At 33.7% G+C, this 16,870-nt stretch overlaps 2 protein-coding genes and 1 long non-coding RNA gene across 6 annotated transcripts; 2 read left to right on the forward strand and 1 right to left on the reverse strand.

The window, feature by feature from the left end:
- Positions 1-86: 86 nt before the first annotated feature.
- LOC132645583 (uncharacterized) lies at positions 87-4,598 on the reverse strand. 2 transcript variants are annotated; one of them, XM_060362644.1, is made up of 5 exons: positions 3,235-4,598; positions 2,567-2,625; positions 1,711-1,839; positions 1,109-1,244; positions 87-631 (listed from the first exon to the last, which is right to left on the reverse strand). In XM_060362644.1, the coding sequence occupies exons 1-5, from the start codon at positions 3,937-3,939 to the stop codon at positions 392-394; spliced, it is 1,269 nt and encodes a 422-aa protein (XP_060218627.1). In that variant the 5' UTR covers positions 3,940-4,598; the 3' UTR covers positions 87-391. The 2 variants fall into 2 exon arrangements, with proteins under 2 accessions (XP_060218627.1, XP_060218626.1); XM_060362643.1 differs by having other exon boundaries at positions 87-682.
- Positions 4,599-5,823: 1,225 nt separating this feature from the next.
- LOC132599992 (uncharacterized) lies at positions 5,824-9,388 on the forward strand. Of its 2 annotated transcripts, XR_009567094.1 has the most exons (8): positions 5,824-6,887; positions 6,969-7,053; positions 7,146-7,281; positions 7,375-7,528; positions 7,605-7,725; positions 8,513-8,604; positions 8,701-8,778; positions 9,171-9,388. It is a non-coding gene; the product is annotated as an uncharacterized LOC132599992 (long non-coding RNA). The 2 variants fall into 2 exon arrangements; XR_009567093.1 differs by having other exon boundaries at positions 5,824-7,053.
- A 3,601-nt stretch (positions 9,389-12,989) lies between these two features.
- On the forward strand, positions 12,990-16,042 carry LOC132645584 (large ribosomal subunit protein eL36y-like). 2 transcript variants are annotated; one of them, XM_060362647.1, is made up of 5 exons: positions 13,038-13,085; positions 13,174-13,203; positions 15,217-15,320; positions 15,495-15,694; positions 15,821-16,042. In XM_060362647.1, exons 3-5 carry the CDS (start codon positions 15,219-15,221, stop codon positions 15,849-15,851), a joined length of 333 nt encoding a protein of 110 aa, XP_060218630.1. In that variant the 5' UTR covers positions 13,038-13,085; positions 13,174-13,203; positions 15,217-15,218; the 3' UTR covers positions 15,852-16,042. The 2 variants fall into 2 exon arrangements, with proteins under 2 accessions (XP_060218629.1, XP_060218630.1); XM_060362646.1 differs by lacking the exon at positions 13,174-13,203 and having other exon boundaries at positions 12,990-13,086.
- Positions 16,043-16,870: the final 828 nt, after the last annotated feature.

Consider the following 16,870-nt stretch of genomic DNA (forward strand, 5'->3'; position numbering starts at 1 on the left):
ATAGTCTAAATAATAGCCAGCAACTTTATTCCGAGATAACTACCAAATAAAAAGGCATAATTACTATAAATAAGACATCAGTGAACTGTGTCATTGAAATCTGAACTTTGATTCTATTAAATATCTATGTTGCTGTAGCTGATATTTGGGCACACAAAAATTTGTCCCTCAGTGCTGATAACTGATACTATCCGGGAAAATGCAATCATTCATAGTAATTGATGCCTGCCTAGTGAACTAACAAAAGACGTGTTTGTCTGTTCTCTACTAAACGCCATCTTACTAACCTATACAAGGGCATCAAATGTATTCTACGAGACCCTATAGAAAGAACAAAAAATGAATATGACACTGACCAATCTATGACATCTTCAACCCAATTCACCCCGACTCATCTGTGTAAAAAAAGACGTCCTGCCAAATCATCCCAGCTTTCTCTCCTCTTTTTGGAAAATGCGACAGAGGACTCCCCTGGTTTTCCAAAATCCGGCCCTTCCTCTATGTCGCTGAAAGTTCCATATGCAGAAGGAGAATATGCTTGGGGAACATCCAGTGCAACTGCTCTCTGCAATGCAGCCTTGTGTTCTTCCATGTGCTCCTTAGCAAGAGACGACTGTCGCTCCATTCTCTGCTGCACAGGGATATTCACAGATTCTGTGATTTGATGCCTCTCCAACATCAACTGTGTATAAAAAAAAAAATGGTACAATTTCATGAATAACAATATGAATGTTAGCTTTAACTTATCATTTTCCACAAATTTTCTCACAGTTAAACAAATCTGACCAGACATAAATTTGTTTTTCGGATGCTGTAGGCAGGTCCTCCACAGGCTAATAAAGCAACAATTACACATCAAATTTATTATGCATTTACCAAGACATCTAACCACAATAATGACCATGACTTCTAAAAGAAAAAAAAATCTATATGTGCGAGGATCCCATGTATTTGTTCTAACAAGGTCCTCCAACAAATCAATATTCCTAATGCCATAAAATCTTAAGCATTTTAACTTTGTACCAACAGCGAGGTTTTTTTTTTTTTTTCAGTTCTTCAGTCTGAATTCATTAGGCTACAACAAAGAATGGAGCTGCGGAGAACTTACATCAATTGTTCTTTGTGATTCTGTCAATATCCTGTTAATGGCATGATCAGATGTCATGTTGCATGAAAGAACTATGTGCTCAAACCGTCCATCAACAGGTATAGCAGTCCTCACAATGGGTCTAATGTTAGCAAAGCTGCAGCAGAGGCAAAGAGTGGAAAAGAAAAAGTTTATGCATCAGCAATATTACTGGTAAAAAGGTTCAAAGATTCGCATTTATGCACTTAAATCATTGTTTTGAAATGGTAAAAAGATAGTTAATAAGATCTCTTTCTCTTTATTAGCATATTATAGGAAACTAGTTGGGGTTAAGGATTAGTTATTTAAACAGTTGTATTAGAGAAAAGGCATGTACACAAGCAACTGAAAGGAAGGATCTTCCGTTTCAGAGAAGAAACCCCCCCCCCCCCCCCCCAAAGGTCGGCTGCTACTTATTGCTCTTCAACTGGGCTCCACCAAGTATATATTTTGTAGCCAAGCTAGGTCCTTAAATGGTACCGAAATTCTAATATATACTACTGAAAAAGATAGCACATGAAATCCTGCCAGAGTTTTACCATTTTATTTCATAAATCTGTATGTACAAATGGAATTTTATATACCTGAAGGGCTTCCTGACAATAATATGATAAAGACGACCTGCAGCATAAAGGCGTCTTGGATCTTTTAGCATCTTCTCCTCCATGGTGAATGTATCCTTCAGGCACAGCATGCACATCAAGCATGGGAAACTATAGAAAAACAACACTTGTCAGCCTATGGGTCTGTCATACTAGTCTCTTGATATCATGAAAATATGACCTGATACAATGATGAACCAAATATTCAAGTATCAAGAAAATGAAGGGAAAAAAACATTGTATTACTCATTCTTCCTAACAGTAATATAAGTTAACAAGAAAATTTGTGCTTCTTATAGTAAGGACTTAAGGGAGTATATTTGATAACATAAGGTGTTACTAGGATATGTCCGTTTGTATAAGTGGCGAACATCAAATTGGCAAGAAATTCTTATTTTGCAGTAAGTAAGCAAAAATTTTGCCTTAGACTGTCATTGATTCTGCCACGTTACAAGATTTTGCATTCGATCTTTAAATTTTCTCCATTTTATGATCACCAAAGTGATACCACGAAGGGCCTTCCACCTCCAATCAAGAGCGGGTTCGAGCAACTGGGCAATCAATTGTGGTGTGGGTTTTATGATATCCAATAAAAGATGGATAGGAGACACCAAAAAGACAACAAGCAAATTGACAGAGTCACATTATCATCAAAAATCTTAAGTCTTTCTTCCATTTGATTCACTATAGATTGGGAAATTGAAATTATCCCTTGAACTAAGCTATTAATTACTGAATGTAACTGTTGTATTTCGATTCTGCATATTTACTTTGAAATCATCTATAACATAGACATCAAAAATCATGCTAAAAGGAGAGAAGACCTGCAATCTTTTACCAGAAAAGTGACTTGAAAGCATTGTCCAGTGCCACAGTGGTCCGAGGTAAGAAATCATCCTGATTGGTCATGGCAAAGATGTGTCAAAATGTGACCATAAATTCTAAGCGAACAGATATATCTTGAACATCGAGCATCCAACAAGAAAAGAAATATACATAAGGTATTACACCTTATTGATTATCAAAAAAGGTATCTTCCTAAATTGTGAACCAGACCTCCCTTTTCTAGTAGGAATTGCTTCCCAAGAACAGAATGTCTACCTTCCTTCACATGTTTTGTGGTAAGTGTAGCTCTACATCCAATCCATAGATTTTGCTTCCGAATAACAGTTCAATTCCTTCAAACTAACAACATTTGATTCACTCGGTAAACTACCGCATAACGACAGATTTATTCAGACCATGCGATAAGATCAAGCTACTTAACATTGCACTTCAAATATGAAGCATTAATTCCAAAAAAATAAGCTACTTTTATGTGCCACTTAGGATAAAATTAAAATAAAGAAAAAAGAACTTCCCTTATGGAATGTTCTTTAGTAGAAGGATTACATGGTCGCATATCAGAAAAAGAAAGTTGACCTTTTCGTTAAGATAGGTCGAATAGTACTAGTCAAACTGAAGCAGACAAGTGTATCAGACAACAAAAAGAACCTACATGCTTACCTGAAGTACAATAGAGTTTATGATGTCCGCGTATCTCACAGCCAAATTCAGTGAAACACACCTTGCAGGAGCAATTGCATAGCATCTGATCCTTTTTCTGTCTAACAACCCCAACTTTTCTCTGTTCTTCACAGTCAACATTGTCAATATCGTTACCACCCCTGCCCCTAAAGAATGCCCAGCAAATGTCAACGTATAATCTGGATACCTCTCCACTAACTCCTTTAAAACTTGTGATTCTGCTGCCCAAACCCATTCAGCTGCCTTCAGTAGACCATTATGAACATAACCCCCATCGAATTCTGCTTGCCCAAGTTTATCGTCAAGTAGGACCAAAAAATCACTTTCCTTAGCCAAATTAAGACCCCTAATTGCTACAACTATATCAGCATTCTGATGATCAACATAGATCAAATAAGGAGATACAATCCCTTGAGTATCTTCATGACTTTTCTTTAAAATAACCCAATCTGGATCCACACCATATCCTCCAGGTGGAGTCCATATGGGGTTTCTAATATCATCCTCATATATCGCTATAATATATCGACAAAACCTCGGTACAGGCTCAAACTCACTAACAGTTGCAAGCCCCCAGTTTTCACTTTCACGGCCAGCAGTATAAAGGAACTTCTTCCACACCCAACGTACACAAGCTAAGCAGTATACACATTCAACAATTGGAACACAACAGGCAAATGACATTGGTCCTACCAAACACTCATCTTCTAACAATTCAAGAATGACAATTATTTTTCAAGAAAATGAATGACACAGTGTTTCAGCAAATAGGCCATTTCTCAATCAAGCAACAAATTGGTATTTCAAGGTTTTGTTAAGGAGGAGTTGAGCTAACTCAGTGATCAAGATTGAATCTTTATTAACTCAAGAATCAAGATTGAATTTTTATTCCTAAAATAAGAGGAGGGGGGCATTAAATTACCACTAAAACAACTGGGGTGTGGACCAACTGGGCTAAAAACAGTTGTAATCATCAACATAAACTTCAAGAAAAGAACATACCTTATAGTTTATTATTGAATAAATGGAGAAAAGGAGTTACTTTTGAAGCTTAAAAAGAGAGAAATAACTGAAAGTTGAAGAAAAAAGACCCGTGAAACACCTGCAACTAATCGTCACACCTACCATTTTTGTGGGGTCCTGTACAATTAAGTGAAAGAATATTGTGGGATTATGCCTAGATCCTTCTCTAATGGCACTGGTTTTCTGTTTAATTACTATACTAATTAATAGTACTACTTATGATGATGATGATGATTGTCTCTGCTTCGTTGTCATTTGTGTGGAAAAAAAATAGTTTCTGTAATTTTCTTCGTATATATATTGTGAGGTAGGTAGAAGTTTCCTCGGAAGTGTGCTAAAAAAAAAGAACTAGAAGGAAAAGGAAAGAAGGTAACTTCCTGTGAATTATTGCCATTTGTTGAATTTTGTCATATTTCTAGTTTTGTATCGAGCAAATATTCCTAATTTTAATCTATATCTATATATAATTAAAAGAGGACAGTTTGCAATAGCATTGTGACAAGTGGCAATGTAACAGAATGTCATGTGTTACAATTAGTTTAGAAAATAGTTAATTAGTTATTAGTTAGTATTATTTAATATGGATTTAAAAAAAAAAAAAACAGGAAAAAAAATATTCCAAATGGTGTGGATCAACTTCCCCGTTTCAGTTTTAAAAATTGGCAATTAATTTTTTATTAAATCCTACTAGGAAAAGGAAAAGGGGGAAATCAGAAAGAAAAAAAAAACTACTCCTAAAGTAACCAACGTCTACACCACGTTTCCATTCCTCATCTCCTGCACAAAATACCTTTCTCCACGAACCCTAAAATTGGGGATACCACGATCTTTAATTTTTTCAGAATGGAGCAGTTTACAAAGGGCAATAAATCACCATGCAGCGGTTTGTCAACCCTCATAATTCTTGACAGGAATCCTGAGTGTTCTCTGCAAAAAGCTCTCTTTGCACTAAAGTGAGTAATCTGATTTCTAATTCCTGAATAATACTTAAATTTCTTTAAACATAATTGTTGTACTTCACATTGATTACCATCTGCACAATATTCTTTTCATAGTTCATGTTTTTTTTACATTCATGGTTATATCATTTAGGTATTTGATGAATTGGGTAACCAAATCAATTCCTCTACATTGATGAACACAAGATATTTAATTATATGCCTGAATAATTTGAACACGTTGATTTTACTCCTCTTATAACAGTTGCTCTATAATATTGGCTTTTCGTTTCTACTCGCTGACTCGTTGTCAATATTGATTCACACTTCTTCTCTATTAACAGATGAATTAATGGCGGCTGAAAGTAATTTTATTAGCGAAATTAACACCAAGCCGATGAATCGGAGGTTAAAGGTTCGTATTGTCAGGCTTTGAGAAAAACCAGTTCACAACAAACCTGATAGTCCTTTTTCAACTGAGCTTATTCTGATGGATGAAAAGGTTAAATATTTTCACTTTACTTCTATTTTGCACTGTTTACATATGCATCATTATACAAGAAAAATATGCGGAAAAACTTAGTCTTATTAACTGATTTAGTGTTTTTGTAGGGAGGCCGCATTCACGCAAGTGTTGGCAGGAATATTATTCAAAGTTTGAAAATGATGAACCAAGAACTCAAGGAATTGAGTTTGTACATCGTGAAGAATTTCATGGTTTGTCCAAATAAGGAGAAACTGAGGACCAAAGACCACAAGTGTAAGTTGATTTTCACGCAGAAGACCATTGTTGAGGAAATACATGATCCATATTTCAACATGTGTATCTTCAAATTCAGACCTTATGAGCAGTTTTCTAATCCACAAAAAATTGACGACACCGAACTATTCGGTAATTAAATCTTTTTCCTTTTTTCTTTTACTTTCCGTTATTTGCTTTCTGTAGTCCATGGGTTGAACTGATAGCTAATACCTACAAACCAAACTACTATCTATAACTATTATCTACATTATACTGTTAAACTTTAAACAACAGCCCATGAGCCAAAGTAATAATTTCAATAAATCTAAACTCTTTGAGCATCTGGTGGATCTCATGCTTTTACACGTTAAAACTCAATATTATTTCGCAGAACAGGAAATGAATCTACCAACATTACATATTATGTGTTAAATAAAATTATTTACATTTGCACCAAACAAAGATTATGCTGAAGGGAATTCATACGGATGTCCATGTCACTTTTACGAAATAATCTGCACTTTTCAGTTCTTCGACATACATACATATTAATTCTTTTAAATTATTGCTTTAAACATACCTCAACTATGACCAATTCTGCACTGATTTCTGTGGTCCATATTTTTGTAGATGTTATCGGCGAAATTGTGAGTTATGGGGACGTATAGTCTGTTAATCAAGATGGTAACGTCCGTATGTTCATGAACGTTGAGCTGCAGGATTATAAATAAGCTTTCCACGACTAATAAATGTTTAATTAGTTTGTAATTTTGAATCATGTGCTTAACCTTATAACAATTGTAGGAGCAACAACATATCTACAACATTTTGGGGCGACTTTGTGGAACAGATCAAGCCACATTTGATTGAATCGAATGATAAGCCTGTTGTCGTCGTCATGCAGTTGGTTAGAGCACATCGATTTCGAGGTTATTAAGTTGTCTACTTATTTTGCAATTCTATGTCTTTGTACAATTAGCAAACTCTTATTAATATAATTAAGCGTGCAGAACAATATTCAGTGAGGAACACTTGACACGTTTCCAAGCTTTGGATCAATTCAGATCTTCCTCAAATTCTTGACTTTAGCTCCAGGTTTCTATAAGTTATGCTAAATTTATGGTCATTTCAAATTAAATTTTATTCTTACTCTTTATTAACGTATCTCAAGTTACAATATGAAACAGAATCGTCTCAGTGTGTGGAGAAAGCTCACAAAGAATTACTCAAATTTCATCTCAAAAGACTCATTCTATTGAAGATGAATTAGCATCTGGAAGTGTCGGAGTTAAAACTATTGAGGCTTTGATTGACTCTAAGCATGTGAGTACCTAATTATTAATAATCAGCACAACAACAAAACTTTTACCTTATCTTTTTGTACATAACAGTTGTAAATCCAATTTTTATGAGCAGCCGGGAAACTTCTGGATTGTAGCAACCATTGTATACATAGACCTCGAGCATGGATGGTCTATTTAGCATGCAAAATGTGCGCAAAGAAGGTTGAGCCAAAGGGGAATAAGTTCTATTGTAAAAAATGCGGGCAAGTTCCATCTGCCAGTCATAGGTATGACCATAATACATACTTCCTTAACTTTTTTCATAAACAAACTTTAAAAAATTTCTATAATGACTCTTTCCAGGTTCAAGCTAAAATTAGGAGTGATAGATGACACCGGTACAATTATTTTGATGATGTGGGATAGGGATGCAGCAAAAATGATCGGAAAGTCGGCAAATGATTTAAAAAATGTTGTATCTGAGGTATACTACAAACTCTATACAACTTAAGACCACCAAAGTGTAAAAAATTATCATTAGCTCACTTATATATAGTAGAATGGGACTGAAAGCATGTTTACAAAATAGTCAACTGCATGATCTTACAAATGTTTAAAGACATTTAAGCTTTTACATATCAATTTTAAGTTATATGAACCGGTGATTGGCAATTAAAAATATTTTTGTTTACTCAAATTCCAAAAGAAAAATATTGTAAAGCCTTTAATCGGCTCTTAAGTTATTCAGCTTTAACTTAAGTTATTCGGCTCCATACCATGCTAACAGTGCCCTTGGTGACTTCGTTAACTCCAAAGCCGTAAGCTTTTAATTCCTAATTATTCGAAGAAAAATTTCACCTATTACAGATCACTCTTAATAGATTGATAATCATATGCCAAGATTGTGATTAATATTGACACTTATCAATTCTACCAACAACTATAGGTGATACATTATATATACTCCAAGCATAGTCATAGTTGTTTAAGGGATCACAAGTTAGATGTCTAAATTTGAGATTTCATAAACATTTCTCTGTGCGTCAAAAGGCTTGTGTACACCAATGACAAAGGGGAAGAAGTTAAAGAACTTTGCTCAAACTTCTTATGCATAATGAACGACTCCCTAATTCTCTAAATGATGTAAGATTAGTCTGTGCTTATCTTAGTTTTCCGGTACAGATTAAGTTAAAACCACTCTTCCTAATGCATAGTACAAAAACATTCTTGCTCTTGCATACTAATGTAGCTACAAATGTTTCATATTTCAGGTGACTTGAAGCCTGGAGCAGAGGTCAAAATTACTAGAGCTGTTGATAAAGAAACGCTCATGACAAAAAATTCAAATGCCACCATTAAAATGGTAAATTTTATTTTAGCTACATTATTGTCATCGAACACACTTTTGTTGCCTTTCAATTTGGATATGCATTTTTTATAATTTCAATTTGTCTCTCAGCTTGCCATTGGAACTGGAATTATTCCATTCAGTTTATTCCTATGTAAAATGTTCTTCAAGAAACACGACGATTACAAGGTACACAAAACCATTTGCTTCAATTCATTTTTTATTTGATTGGCTTCAGCACGTCTAGGGAAATAATAAGAACTAAAGGAGAACACTGTTTGGTTATAGGCATAAAAGTTTGAGTGTTAGATAGATGAACTGTTGGACTATTGAGTGCTATTTGAGTCAAAGATGAATAGCTATTAAACACTTAATATATCCAACATTAGTTTATTCAAACGTTTGAATTACAATCACTACTACTCTTTAATATTTGATAGGCTCCAAATGCTACCAATGACTTGTGTCGTTACAGTAGGTTGGTCGATTTATTTGATCAATTTATGAAAAATCATACATTCGATCCTTATGTAGTTGTAGAACTATTTTTTTGGTCTCTTTATTTAATTTTTTGTTGTCAGAGATGTTGGACTACTCTTTTCCGCATGGAAGTGGCAAGCCGCTGGAGATATTAGCAAAGCTAAATGAGTTGGTTCGCTTTTCACCTGATGAAAACATTGGTCTTTTTTATGCTAATTTTTCATCTTCTCTTGCTGCACAGTTTTTAACTCAAAACAAATGGTTAATAATGAAGTTGAAGCAACTATATATACCATGGGAAAATGTTAGTATGTGATAAGACTGATCTGAGAATATTATATCTGTGATACCTCACATATGGTTCATATACATCTATTTGTTATCTCTCCTCTCTGTTTTTTCTTTTGAACAATCGGCGCATTTTAGAATGTGATAAGACTGATTTGAGAATATTATATCCGCAATATGTCACATATGGTTCATATACATATATTTCTTATCTCTCTCCTCTCTATTTTTTTTTAACAATCCGCGCATCGCGCGGATACGTATACTAGTTTCGATAAAAATAGAAGTAACTATCTACTTGCATTCCTTTTATTTTTCTCCGTAAATTGTACCCCTGTCCATTTTGCTTGTCATGACATGATTACTAGTAACAATTTTAATTTAAAACATTAATTATTTTAGAAAAATAAAATTATTTTTTTCCATTTTTGTCTTTACCCTGATAAATATGGAAATGAATTAATGGTAAAAGAAAGAATAATTTAGTTACCAACAATGGTTGTGGTGTAGTGGCTAGTACTACTTCATCCTTAACTAAGGTCGGTTCGAGCCCCCTTGAATACAGAGTCACCATTGTTAAGGAGTGTTTTGCCCTTCAAAGTGGGACTACACGGCACAAATCTGGATTAATCGGACCCTAATGCAGGTACTGAAAGTCAGATGGGAAACCAAAAAAAAAAAAGTAATTTAGTTAAATTATATCTTCCTAGATAAGAAGTGGGAGTGAGCTACTGAAGCACACACCACTTCGGTTACATACCAGCTTCATTTGAGGGTAATTTTGAAACTTCAAGATCTGTATGCCTTAAAATGTTGTACTTGAGCCTTATCACTTGTTCTTGTGGGTATTGATTTGCTATAAACTGGGTCCATTTGTATTTTGAATGCCACACGCTGGCTTTGCAATATCCGAAATTCTACACCATCACCATGTGGGTCTCGCGTTGATGTCTCAATTTGACATTTCTCCCTCCGTTTGTTTTACTTTTGGCTTCTGTTTTCTTTTTTGTTTTCTTTTTGTTAAAGTAGTATGTACTAATTTTGTATTAAGCTTTCCAGATTATTTTTGACAGCATTTAATTGCTGTAGAATAAAGGATACAATAATTCAAATGAATTAACAGTGGTTTTTTACGTTTTTTTACTGATTTTTGAGTGAAAAAGATTTAAATATATTATATTTAATTTGCTTTCCAATTTAGTGAAATAAAGGACAAAAAATATTATGTTGCTAAATCTCCATTGATTATAAATATTGTTGTTGTTCTTAATATTTTTTTTCCAATATTAATACTAATATTTATCGACTATTCATTTTACTCCTAATAAAATGATTTACTCCCATGTAAATTTATATATTATTTTAAATCATAAATTTCAAAATCATTTAATGATCAGAGCTTAAAAAATTAACTTCATGAATAAAAATATTGGCCCGTGCTTCCCGCTAGTTTTCTTAAGAAACCATAAAACAGTTGCCAATCTATATATTATTATATTAATATTAGCTAAAAAATTAAGTTTCTTTCTTCTTTCTTTTAACTTTTAGTAGGATTAGAGATGGCATGTACTTTAGCAATGACAGAAGTTATAAATGATGGTTCTCTTGAGACTCGAGGTTACAATCAACAATAAGGACTATAAAATACAGCTCACTATATTATAGTCTAAAAGTTGGCTATTTTATAATCACAAAATATTTTGCATTACTGGCATAGTGTTTTATATCATGTTTTATTTATTTCAGGTGGTTTCTATTAACAATACAATGTTATAATACAAATTAAATAATTGTCCTAACACTCACTATTCTAATTCGTCATACAGTATCTTTGTTAGCCCTAATTTATTTCATGGTTCTCTAAAAACTTAATGTTGTTCCTCAATCAAGGACTAAACTAAATATAGGTCGTTGTCCATATGGCTACAACAATCACTCGATTACATTCTCTTCTGCCAAATGTCATATCTTCACCCAGATATCTCTTCATCTTCCATAACTATTTTGTGACCATATTAGCAGCGTTTATATCGTCCACAATCCTGTCCAATATGCTCACACTATGCATATTGAGATTGATATTGTGTGAAAATGTTATACAATCAAATCTCTCTATAATTGTCATTCGTTATAACAACATTTCACTATAACGGCCTGATTTTCTCCGAAACTGATTTTTCATGTTATATTTTACTTGTCTATTACAACATTCTGCCTATAACAGCAATGTCATCCATTATAGCGGTACACTCTTTGTAAAATTACCTCTCTATAACAGCCATACTCAAATAGCGTGTAATAATATTTTGTAAGAAACATATTATGTGACAACAAAAGTGTCGATGAAGAGTCTCAACCTACTGCTACCTGGAGATAGAAGAGTCAACTGTTAAGCACTTAGACAGCCTTCAAGGAAAAGCTATTGAATTTACCTTTGCTGAAAGTTTGGACAAAATTCTTCGTTAGTTCAAGTGTTATATTATCACTAAGAGACTAGAATTTACGAAACAACCTACAATTGTAAAGTTCTGTCAAACTTGAAATATTTAAATTCTCAATTAATTTAAAATGCATATGTTCCATAGATTTTAATTCTTTATTTGTGTGGTAAAACTAGTTATGGATTTAGTAGTAATTTATTAGTCTTTTCAATTTTTAATTTATGAGATATGAAAATCAATTGAGATTTTAAAATTTACAAGTATATTGTTTTCATTTATAACATAAAAAGTACACAAAGTTAATTGTTTGCGTATTTTTGTTTATAATAGCTAAATGAGATCTAATTATCGAATGTCAATTTACATGCATAACAACACTTCACTATAGCAGCCATGAAATTTTCGGACAAACGCTGTCACTATAGAGAGGTTTGACTGTATTAGGTGTTCTCCAAGATTAATAATTACAAATTAAGACCAATTTGTTATTTGCTAATCAAAGCAATTCACTCCACACGAGTTTCTTTTGTGTTGTAAAGTTTGTGTCTTTCGGATTATGCACCACTAAAAAGGACGTGATAGACATTATATATCTCTTTTTGATTATTGTTACTTTTGTAAAAAAATATATTCTTATAATACTATCATTGCACTCCTTCAAAAATTAAGGACAAATTGTGTGCTTCTATTCACCAAATAAATTCTACTTTTTACTAACATAATTATACCACCCCACAAAATTTGCATAACTTTATCAATATGCCAAAGACAATTATTCAAGTGCAAAACATTATATCAAAAGAGAAACAGAATTAGTTTTAACTAGCAGGCTTATAATATTCAAATTTTATTGTGAAGTTTGAACGCCCGCTTTAATTTACTTGAAGTAAAATTATAAGTTATATCTATTTTTATGAGCAAAAAGGTAATATGATATACGTAAGAAATATATAGAAAATATTTAGTTAAACCTCTCAGTAGTATTAATATTGTCCTATAAATAAAATGAAATAAAAAAGAGTAATAATAATAATAATAATAATAATATAATATCACACTCCCATCTTTTTTTAAGTAAGCGTGTATTGCTACATTTACAGGTTTTGAAGGTGCTAAACTCTACAATTAGAAACTACGAGGGCTATTATCATCAAAACATTATCATACTTATATCTCATTACCAAAACTACCCTTCTGCCTGTCAAAATGCAGACTATAAATACTGTATTGCAATCAGAAAAAACCCTAGCTCTCTTCTCAGCGCTTCCGTCAATTATTTCCTTCAAAGGTCAAAACCGTAACTAAATCAAACTGAAAATCTAATTTCTCTGTAATTTATTTTCTCACAATTTTTTTTTTTTTTTGGCACTTGTGCAGGTATCAAAGTTCTATTGGAGCTGATTAGGTTAGTGTGTGATTAATCTCTGCTTAATCAGTAATCTTAATGATAAAAGATGCAATTTTTGTTGTATTAAGCTACTATTTGACATAAAGGGTAGTCTAATAGTATCTGTTTTGGTGATTTTATTGGGGTTGAAGTTAGTTACTGTATGGTTTGTTAAGTTATGCATTGTTTTGATGAGTAGAGATTTATTTATTTTTCTGTATAAAAAATGAATAGATAGAGAGATGTGATTTTCCTTTTAAAGTCTTTTTGACTCAAAAGGGTAGTTAAATCTATATTTTGGTGATTAAGTTGTGATGAAATTACTTGGTTATATTTGCTTAAACAGCATAACAGGAAGAAATAAAGTTATACATGAACTTGGTTTTTGAAAACAACATAACCAGTGAGATGAACTTGGTTTTTGACATGGTATCTGATTTATGTGCCGGTGAATCTTTTGGTTTAGATTTTTTTTTTTTTGAGAAGAAAAACTATCATTGTTGACTCTTAAATGTTTTCCTCCCCCAGGGCTTTGGTCTAGTGGTAAGAGCCCAATGCATGAAGTGTGCATAGGTGCGTGTCACGCGTTCGAACCCTGCGCTAGACAATAGTCTGGTAATTAAGTGGAGAAGGGTAGAGGGGCAGGCTCGTTATCCAATTTAAAAAAGCAGACTTCATAAAAAAAAATGTTTTTCCCTAACTGGTTTTCAAGTGTAGGATTATTGGTAAAACCAAACTTGTGAATTGGATTAATTTTGGCTAAATACATATACAGCCCCTTAAACTTGTTATTTTTTTCCATTTAGACACCTAAACTAAGCCTTATTCCTAATGAACACTTTAACTTGATTAAAAATGTGTCAATTAGACACAACCTGCTGACATGTCACCATGAGTGTAGGTCACCTCCTTTGAGAGCGTGAAGTGCAGTAGAATTTTTTCCCTTAATTTTTTTTCGTTCTTTTTCTCCTTCGTCCTATCTCCTCACTCTCTCTTGAGCTTGCTATCAACTCTCCATTGCCATCCCCTTGCCCATCTCCACCATTTTTAAACCATCAAAAAGGTTATCGCCCGTCAAGCATGGAGCCCATCAACCAACTCCACCATCACCATTTTTATTCAGCATATATCAGATTCAGAAACATAGAAAAAAAATAAAAAAAGAAAAGTAGTGAAATTTAATTCACAAATAAGTTTGAACTGGGGAAGCCACATGGGTCCAATTTCAATATATTTTCGCATTCCAACCAAATTGAAACTGGAACAGAACTAACTAAAGTTAACACTAAAAAATCAACTTTATAAGAAGATCAACAACTTAATTGGAGAATTGGAAACAAAAACTTATTTTGATAATTGGGATCTCATAATTAATTCTTCTTCAAGGTTGATCTGTCCTCTTGCAATTTGTTAGTTGGGTCTTCTGAAATAACCCCAAAATTGGTACGATCACTGTGGGTTTGCATCTCCTGGAGGAGAAGACCCACGTTTTTCTTTCTCTTTTTTCTTTTTATTTTTATTTTTATTTTTTGCTGACATGTCTTTTTTTAATAGGTCTTTTTCCATGTCATCTGCGCCTTATACTTCACGCTTTCAGATTTTGGGGTTGGCTACTTTGAAGGGTTTAATAGGCACTATTTCTAATAAGATAAAGTGTTCAAGAGGAACAAGGTTTAGTTCAAGTGTGTAAATGAAAAAATGGGACAAGTTTAGGGGGCTGCCTATGTATTTAGCCATTAATTTTTCTTCCTCTTCCCATTTCTTTATCTGTTCTTTTGCCTGTTTTGATAAAGAGTAGATCATGTACCTTTTGTCAGAACACTACCTGCTACTCTGTTACAGGTTCTTTTGATTTAGACTAATACATCTTCTCCATATGTTCTACTTACCAGCTAGGTATGAGTAATTGATGCTTGTATATGTAAAAGTATTTTGTATGACCAGAACCAGACGTGACGATATGCCTATCTTGATGAACAATTGCCACTTATAGTCAGTAGCCTCGTTTTTACGTGCTTTCGGTATCTGTAGGGATGGCTCCAAAGCAGCCAAATACAGGCCTTTCTGTGGGTCTTAACAAAGGACATGTTGTTACTAAGAAAGAGTTGGCTCCTCGCCCTTCTGATAGGAAAGGGGTAAGTCATTATTGTTGTTTTCCATACTTGATCTCTTTATCTTTTAATGGTATGGATGTTACACATTCTGGATATTTAACTGATAACTCATGAAAAAGAAAATGGGAGCTATTACCAATATCTAAATCCATTAAGAGGACTTCTAATAGATTTGTTTCTCTTTTCCTTGTTCAGAAAACCAGTAAGAGGGTTCATTTTGTTAGAAGCCTTATCAGGGAAGTAGCTGGTTTTGCACCTTATGAGAAGAGAATTACTGAGCTTCTTAAAGTTGGGAAGGACAAACGTGCTCTGAAGGTAGCCAAGAGGAAGCTGGGCACTCACAAGAGAGCAAAGAAGAAGCGTGAAGAGATGTCCAATGTTCTCCGTAAATCGAGGTAACTGACAGCATTTTCAACTCGAATATTATACTTTAGGACTATCAAACTTTTTCCTTGTTTCCCCTGCTTTTCATGCCCATTGTGCATCAGACTAGGTTCTTATCTTTGTCTTTTGTGATCCAGGGCTGCTGGAGGTGGTGAAAAGAAGAAATGAGTCTTAACATCTTCATGAAATATTAGATCCGGAAACTGCTTAGCCAAGATTTATTCTAGTATCTTCTTTTTAAACCGAAAATTTTGGCTTTATCATCTTTAAGCTTATTTGGATGTTGAAGCACCGAACACTGAGCTTTTTGTAATTTGTTGTTTTAGAATGAGAATGGTTCGAAACTTTTTATGTTTTAAGTTTTGCAATTCATTTGTATCGGGTGAATTATTAGATATGTTACTGATAAATGGGGTAGTCAAGACAACAGAAATTTGTCAATAGTGGTTGAAGCCCAAAAAGTTTGATTGGGGCAATCCTGAATCTGATTCAGTGAACTTGCAAAGATTTCTGAACGGCACTTTGCTTCACTTCTGAAATGTTGAACCAGGGCTTTTCCTTTTCTAAACACTAGTTTCATGTTGACAGCTGTGGTGGTTGCTCAGCTTGATATTATTTGAAATGCTTGGAGATAGTGTGCCCTTGGATAAAATTATAATTGCCCTTCTGAAAATTTTGTTTTCCTTTTCATATACATATAAGATAAGCAGATTTGAGCGATTTAGATTTCCGCTACCAAAGCCATTCCACAGTAAACCGTTATTCCATCACAGAGACGCTCCCCTGTTGACAGAATTTTATAGTACACAACTCACAAGTGAAACCAAGAAATGACTTTTAAGTAATGAATGGGTCCAGTTATTTTTAGCCGTCTGAAAGTCAGCTACGCACTAATAAGTTCAAGCAAATCCTGTTAAAATCTCTTGTTGTCTCGCAAAATTCAAATTAAACTTGTGATATCAATGCAACCTGTACATCGTTGAGATTTACTGTACGGCCAGCTCAACATAACCAAAATTATTTTGTTTCCAAACATAAGATTCGCAACACAAGTCGATTGCTTAGAAAAATAAGAGCTTTTACCTTTTGTGGCACATCAGAACCACAAGGGGCTATGACAACAAATTCTATCATTGTGTCTGGGAGCAATAATAGTAGGATAGGGTTAACCGGTGGCATAAGGTCTT

This window comes from Lycium barbarum, chromosome 6 (assembly GCF_019175385.1).
Source record: "Lycium barbarum isolate Lr01 chromosome 6, ASM1917538v2, whole genome shotgun sequence".
NCBI lineage: Eukaryota > Viridiplantae > Streptophyta > Magnoliopsida > Solanales > Solanaceae > Lycium > Lycium barbarum.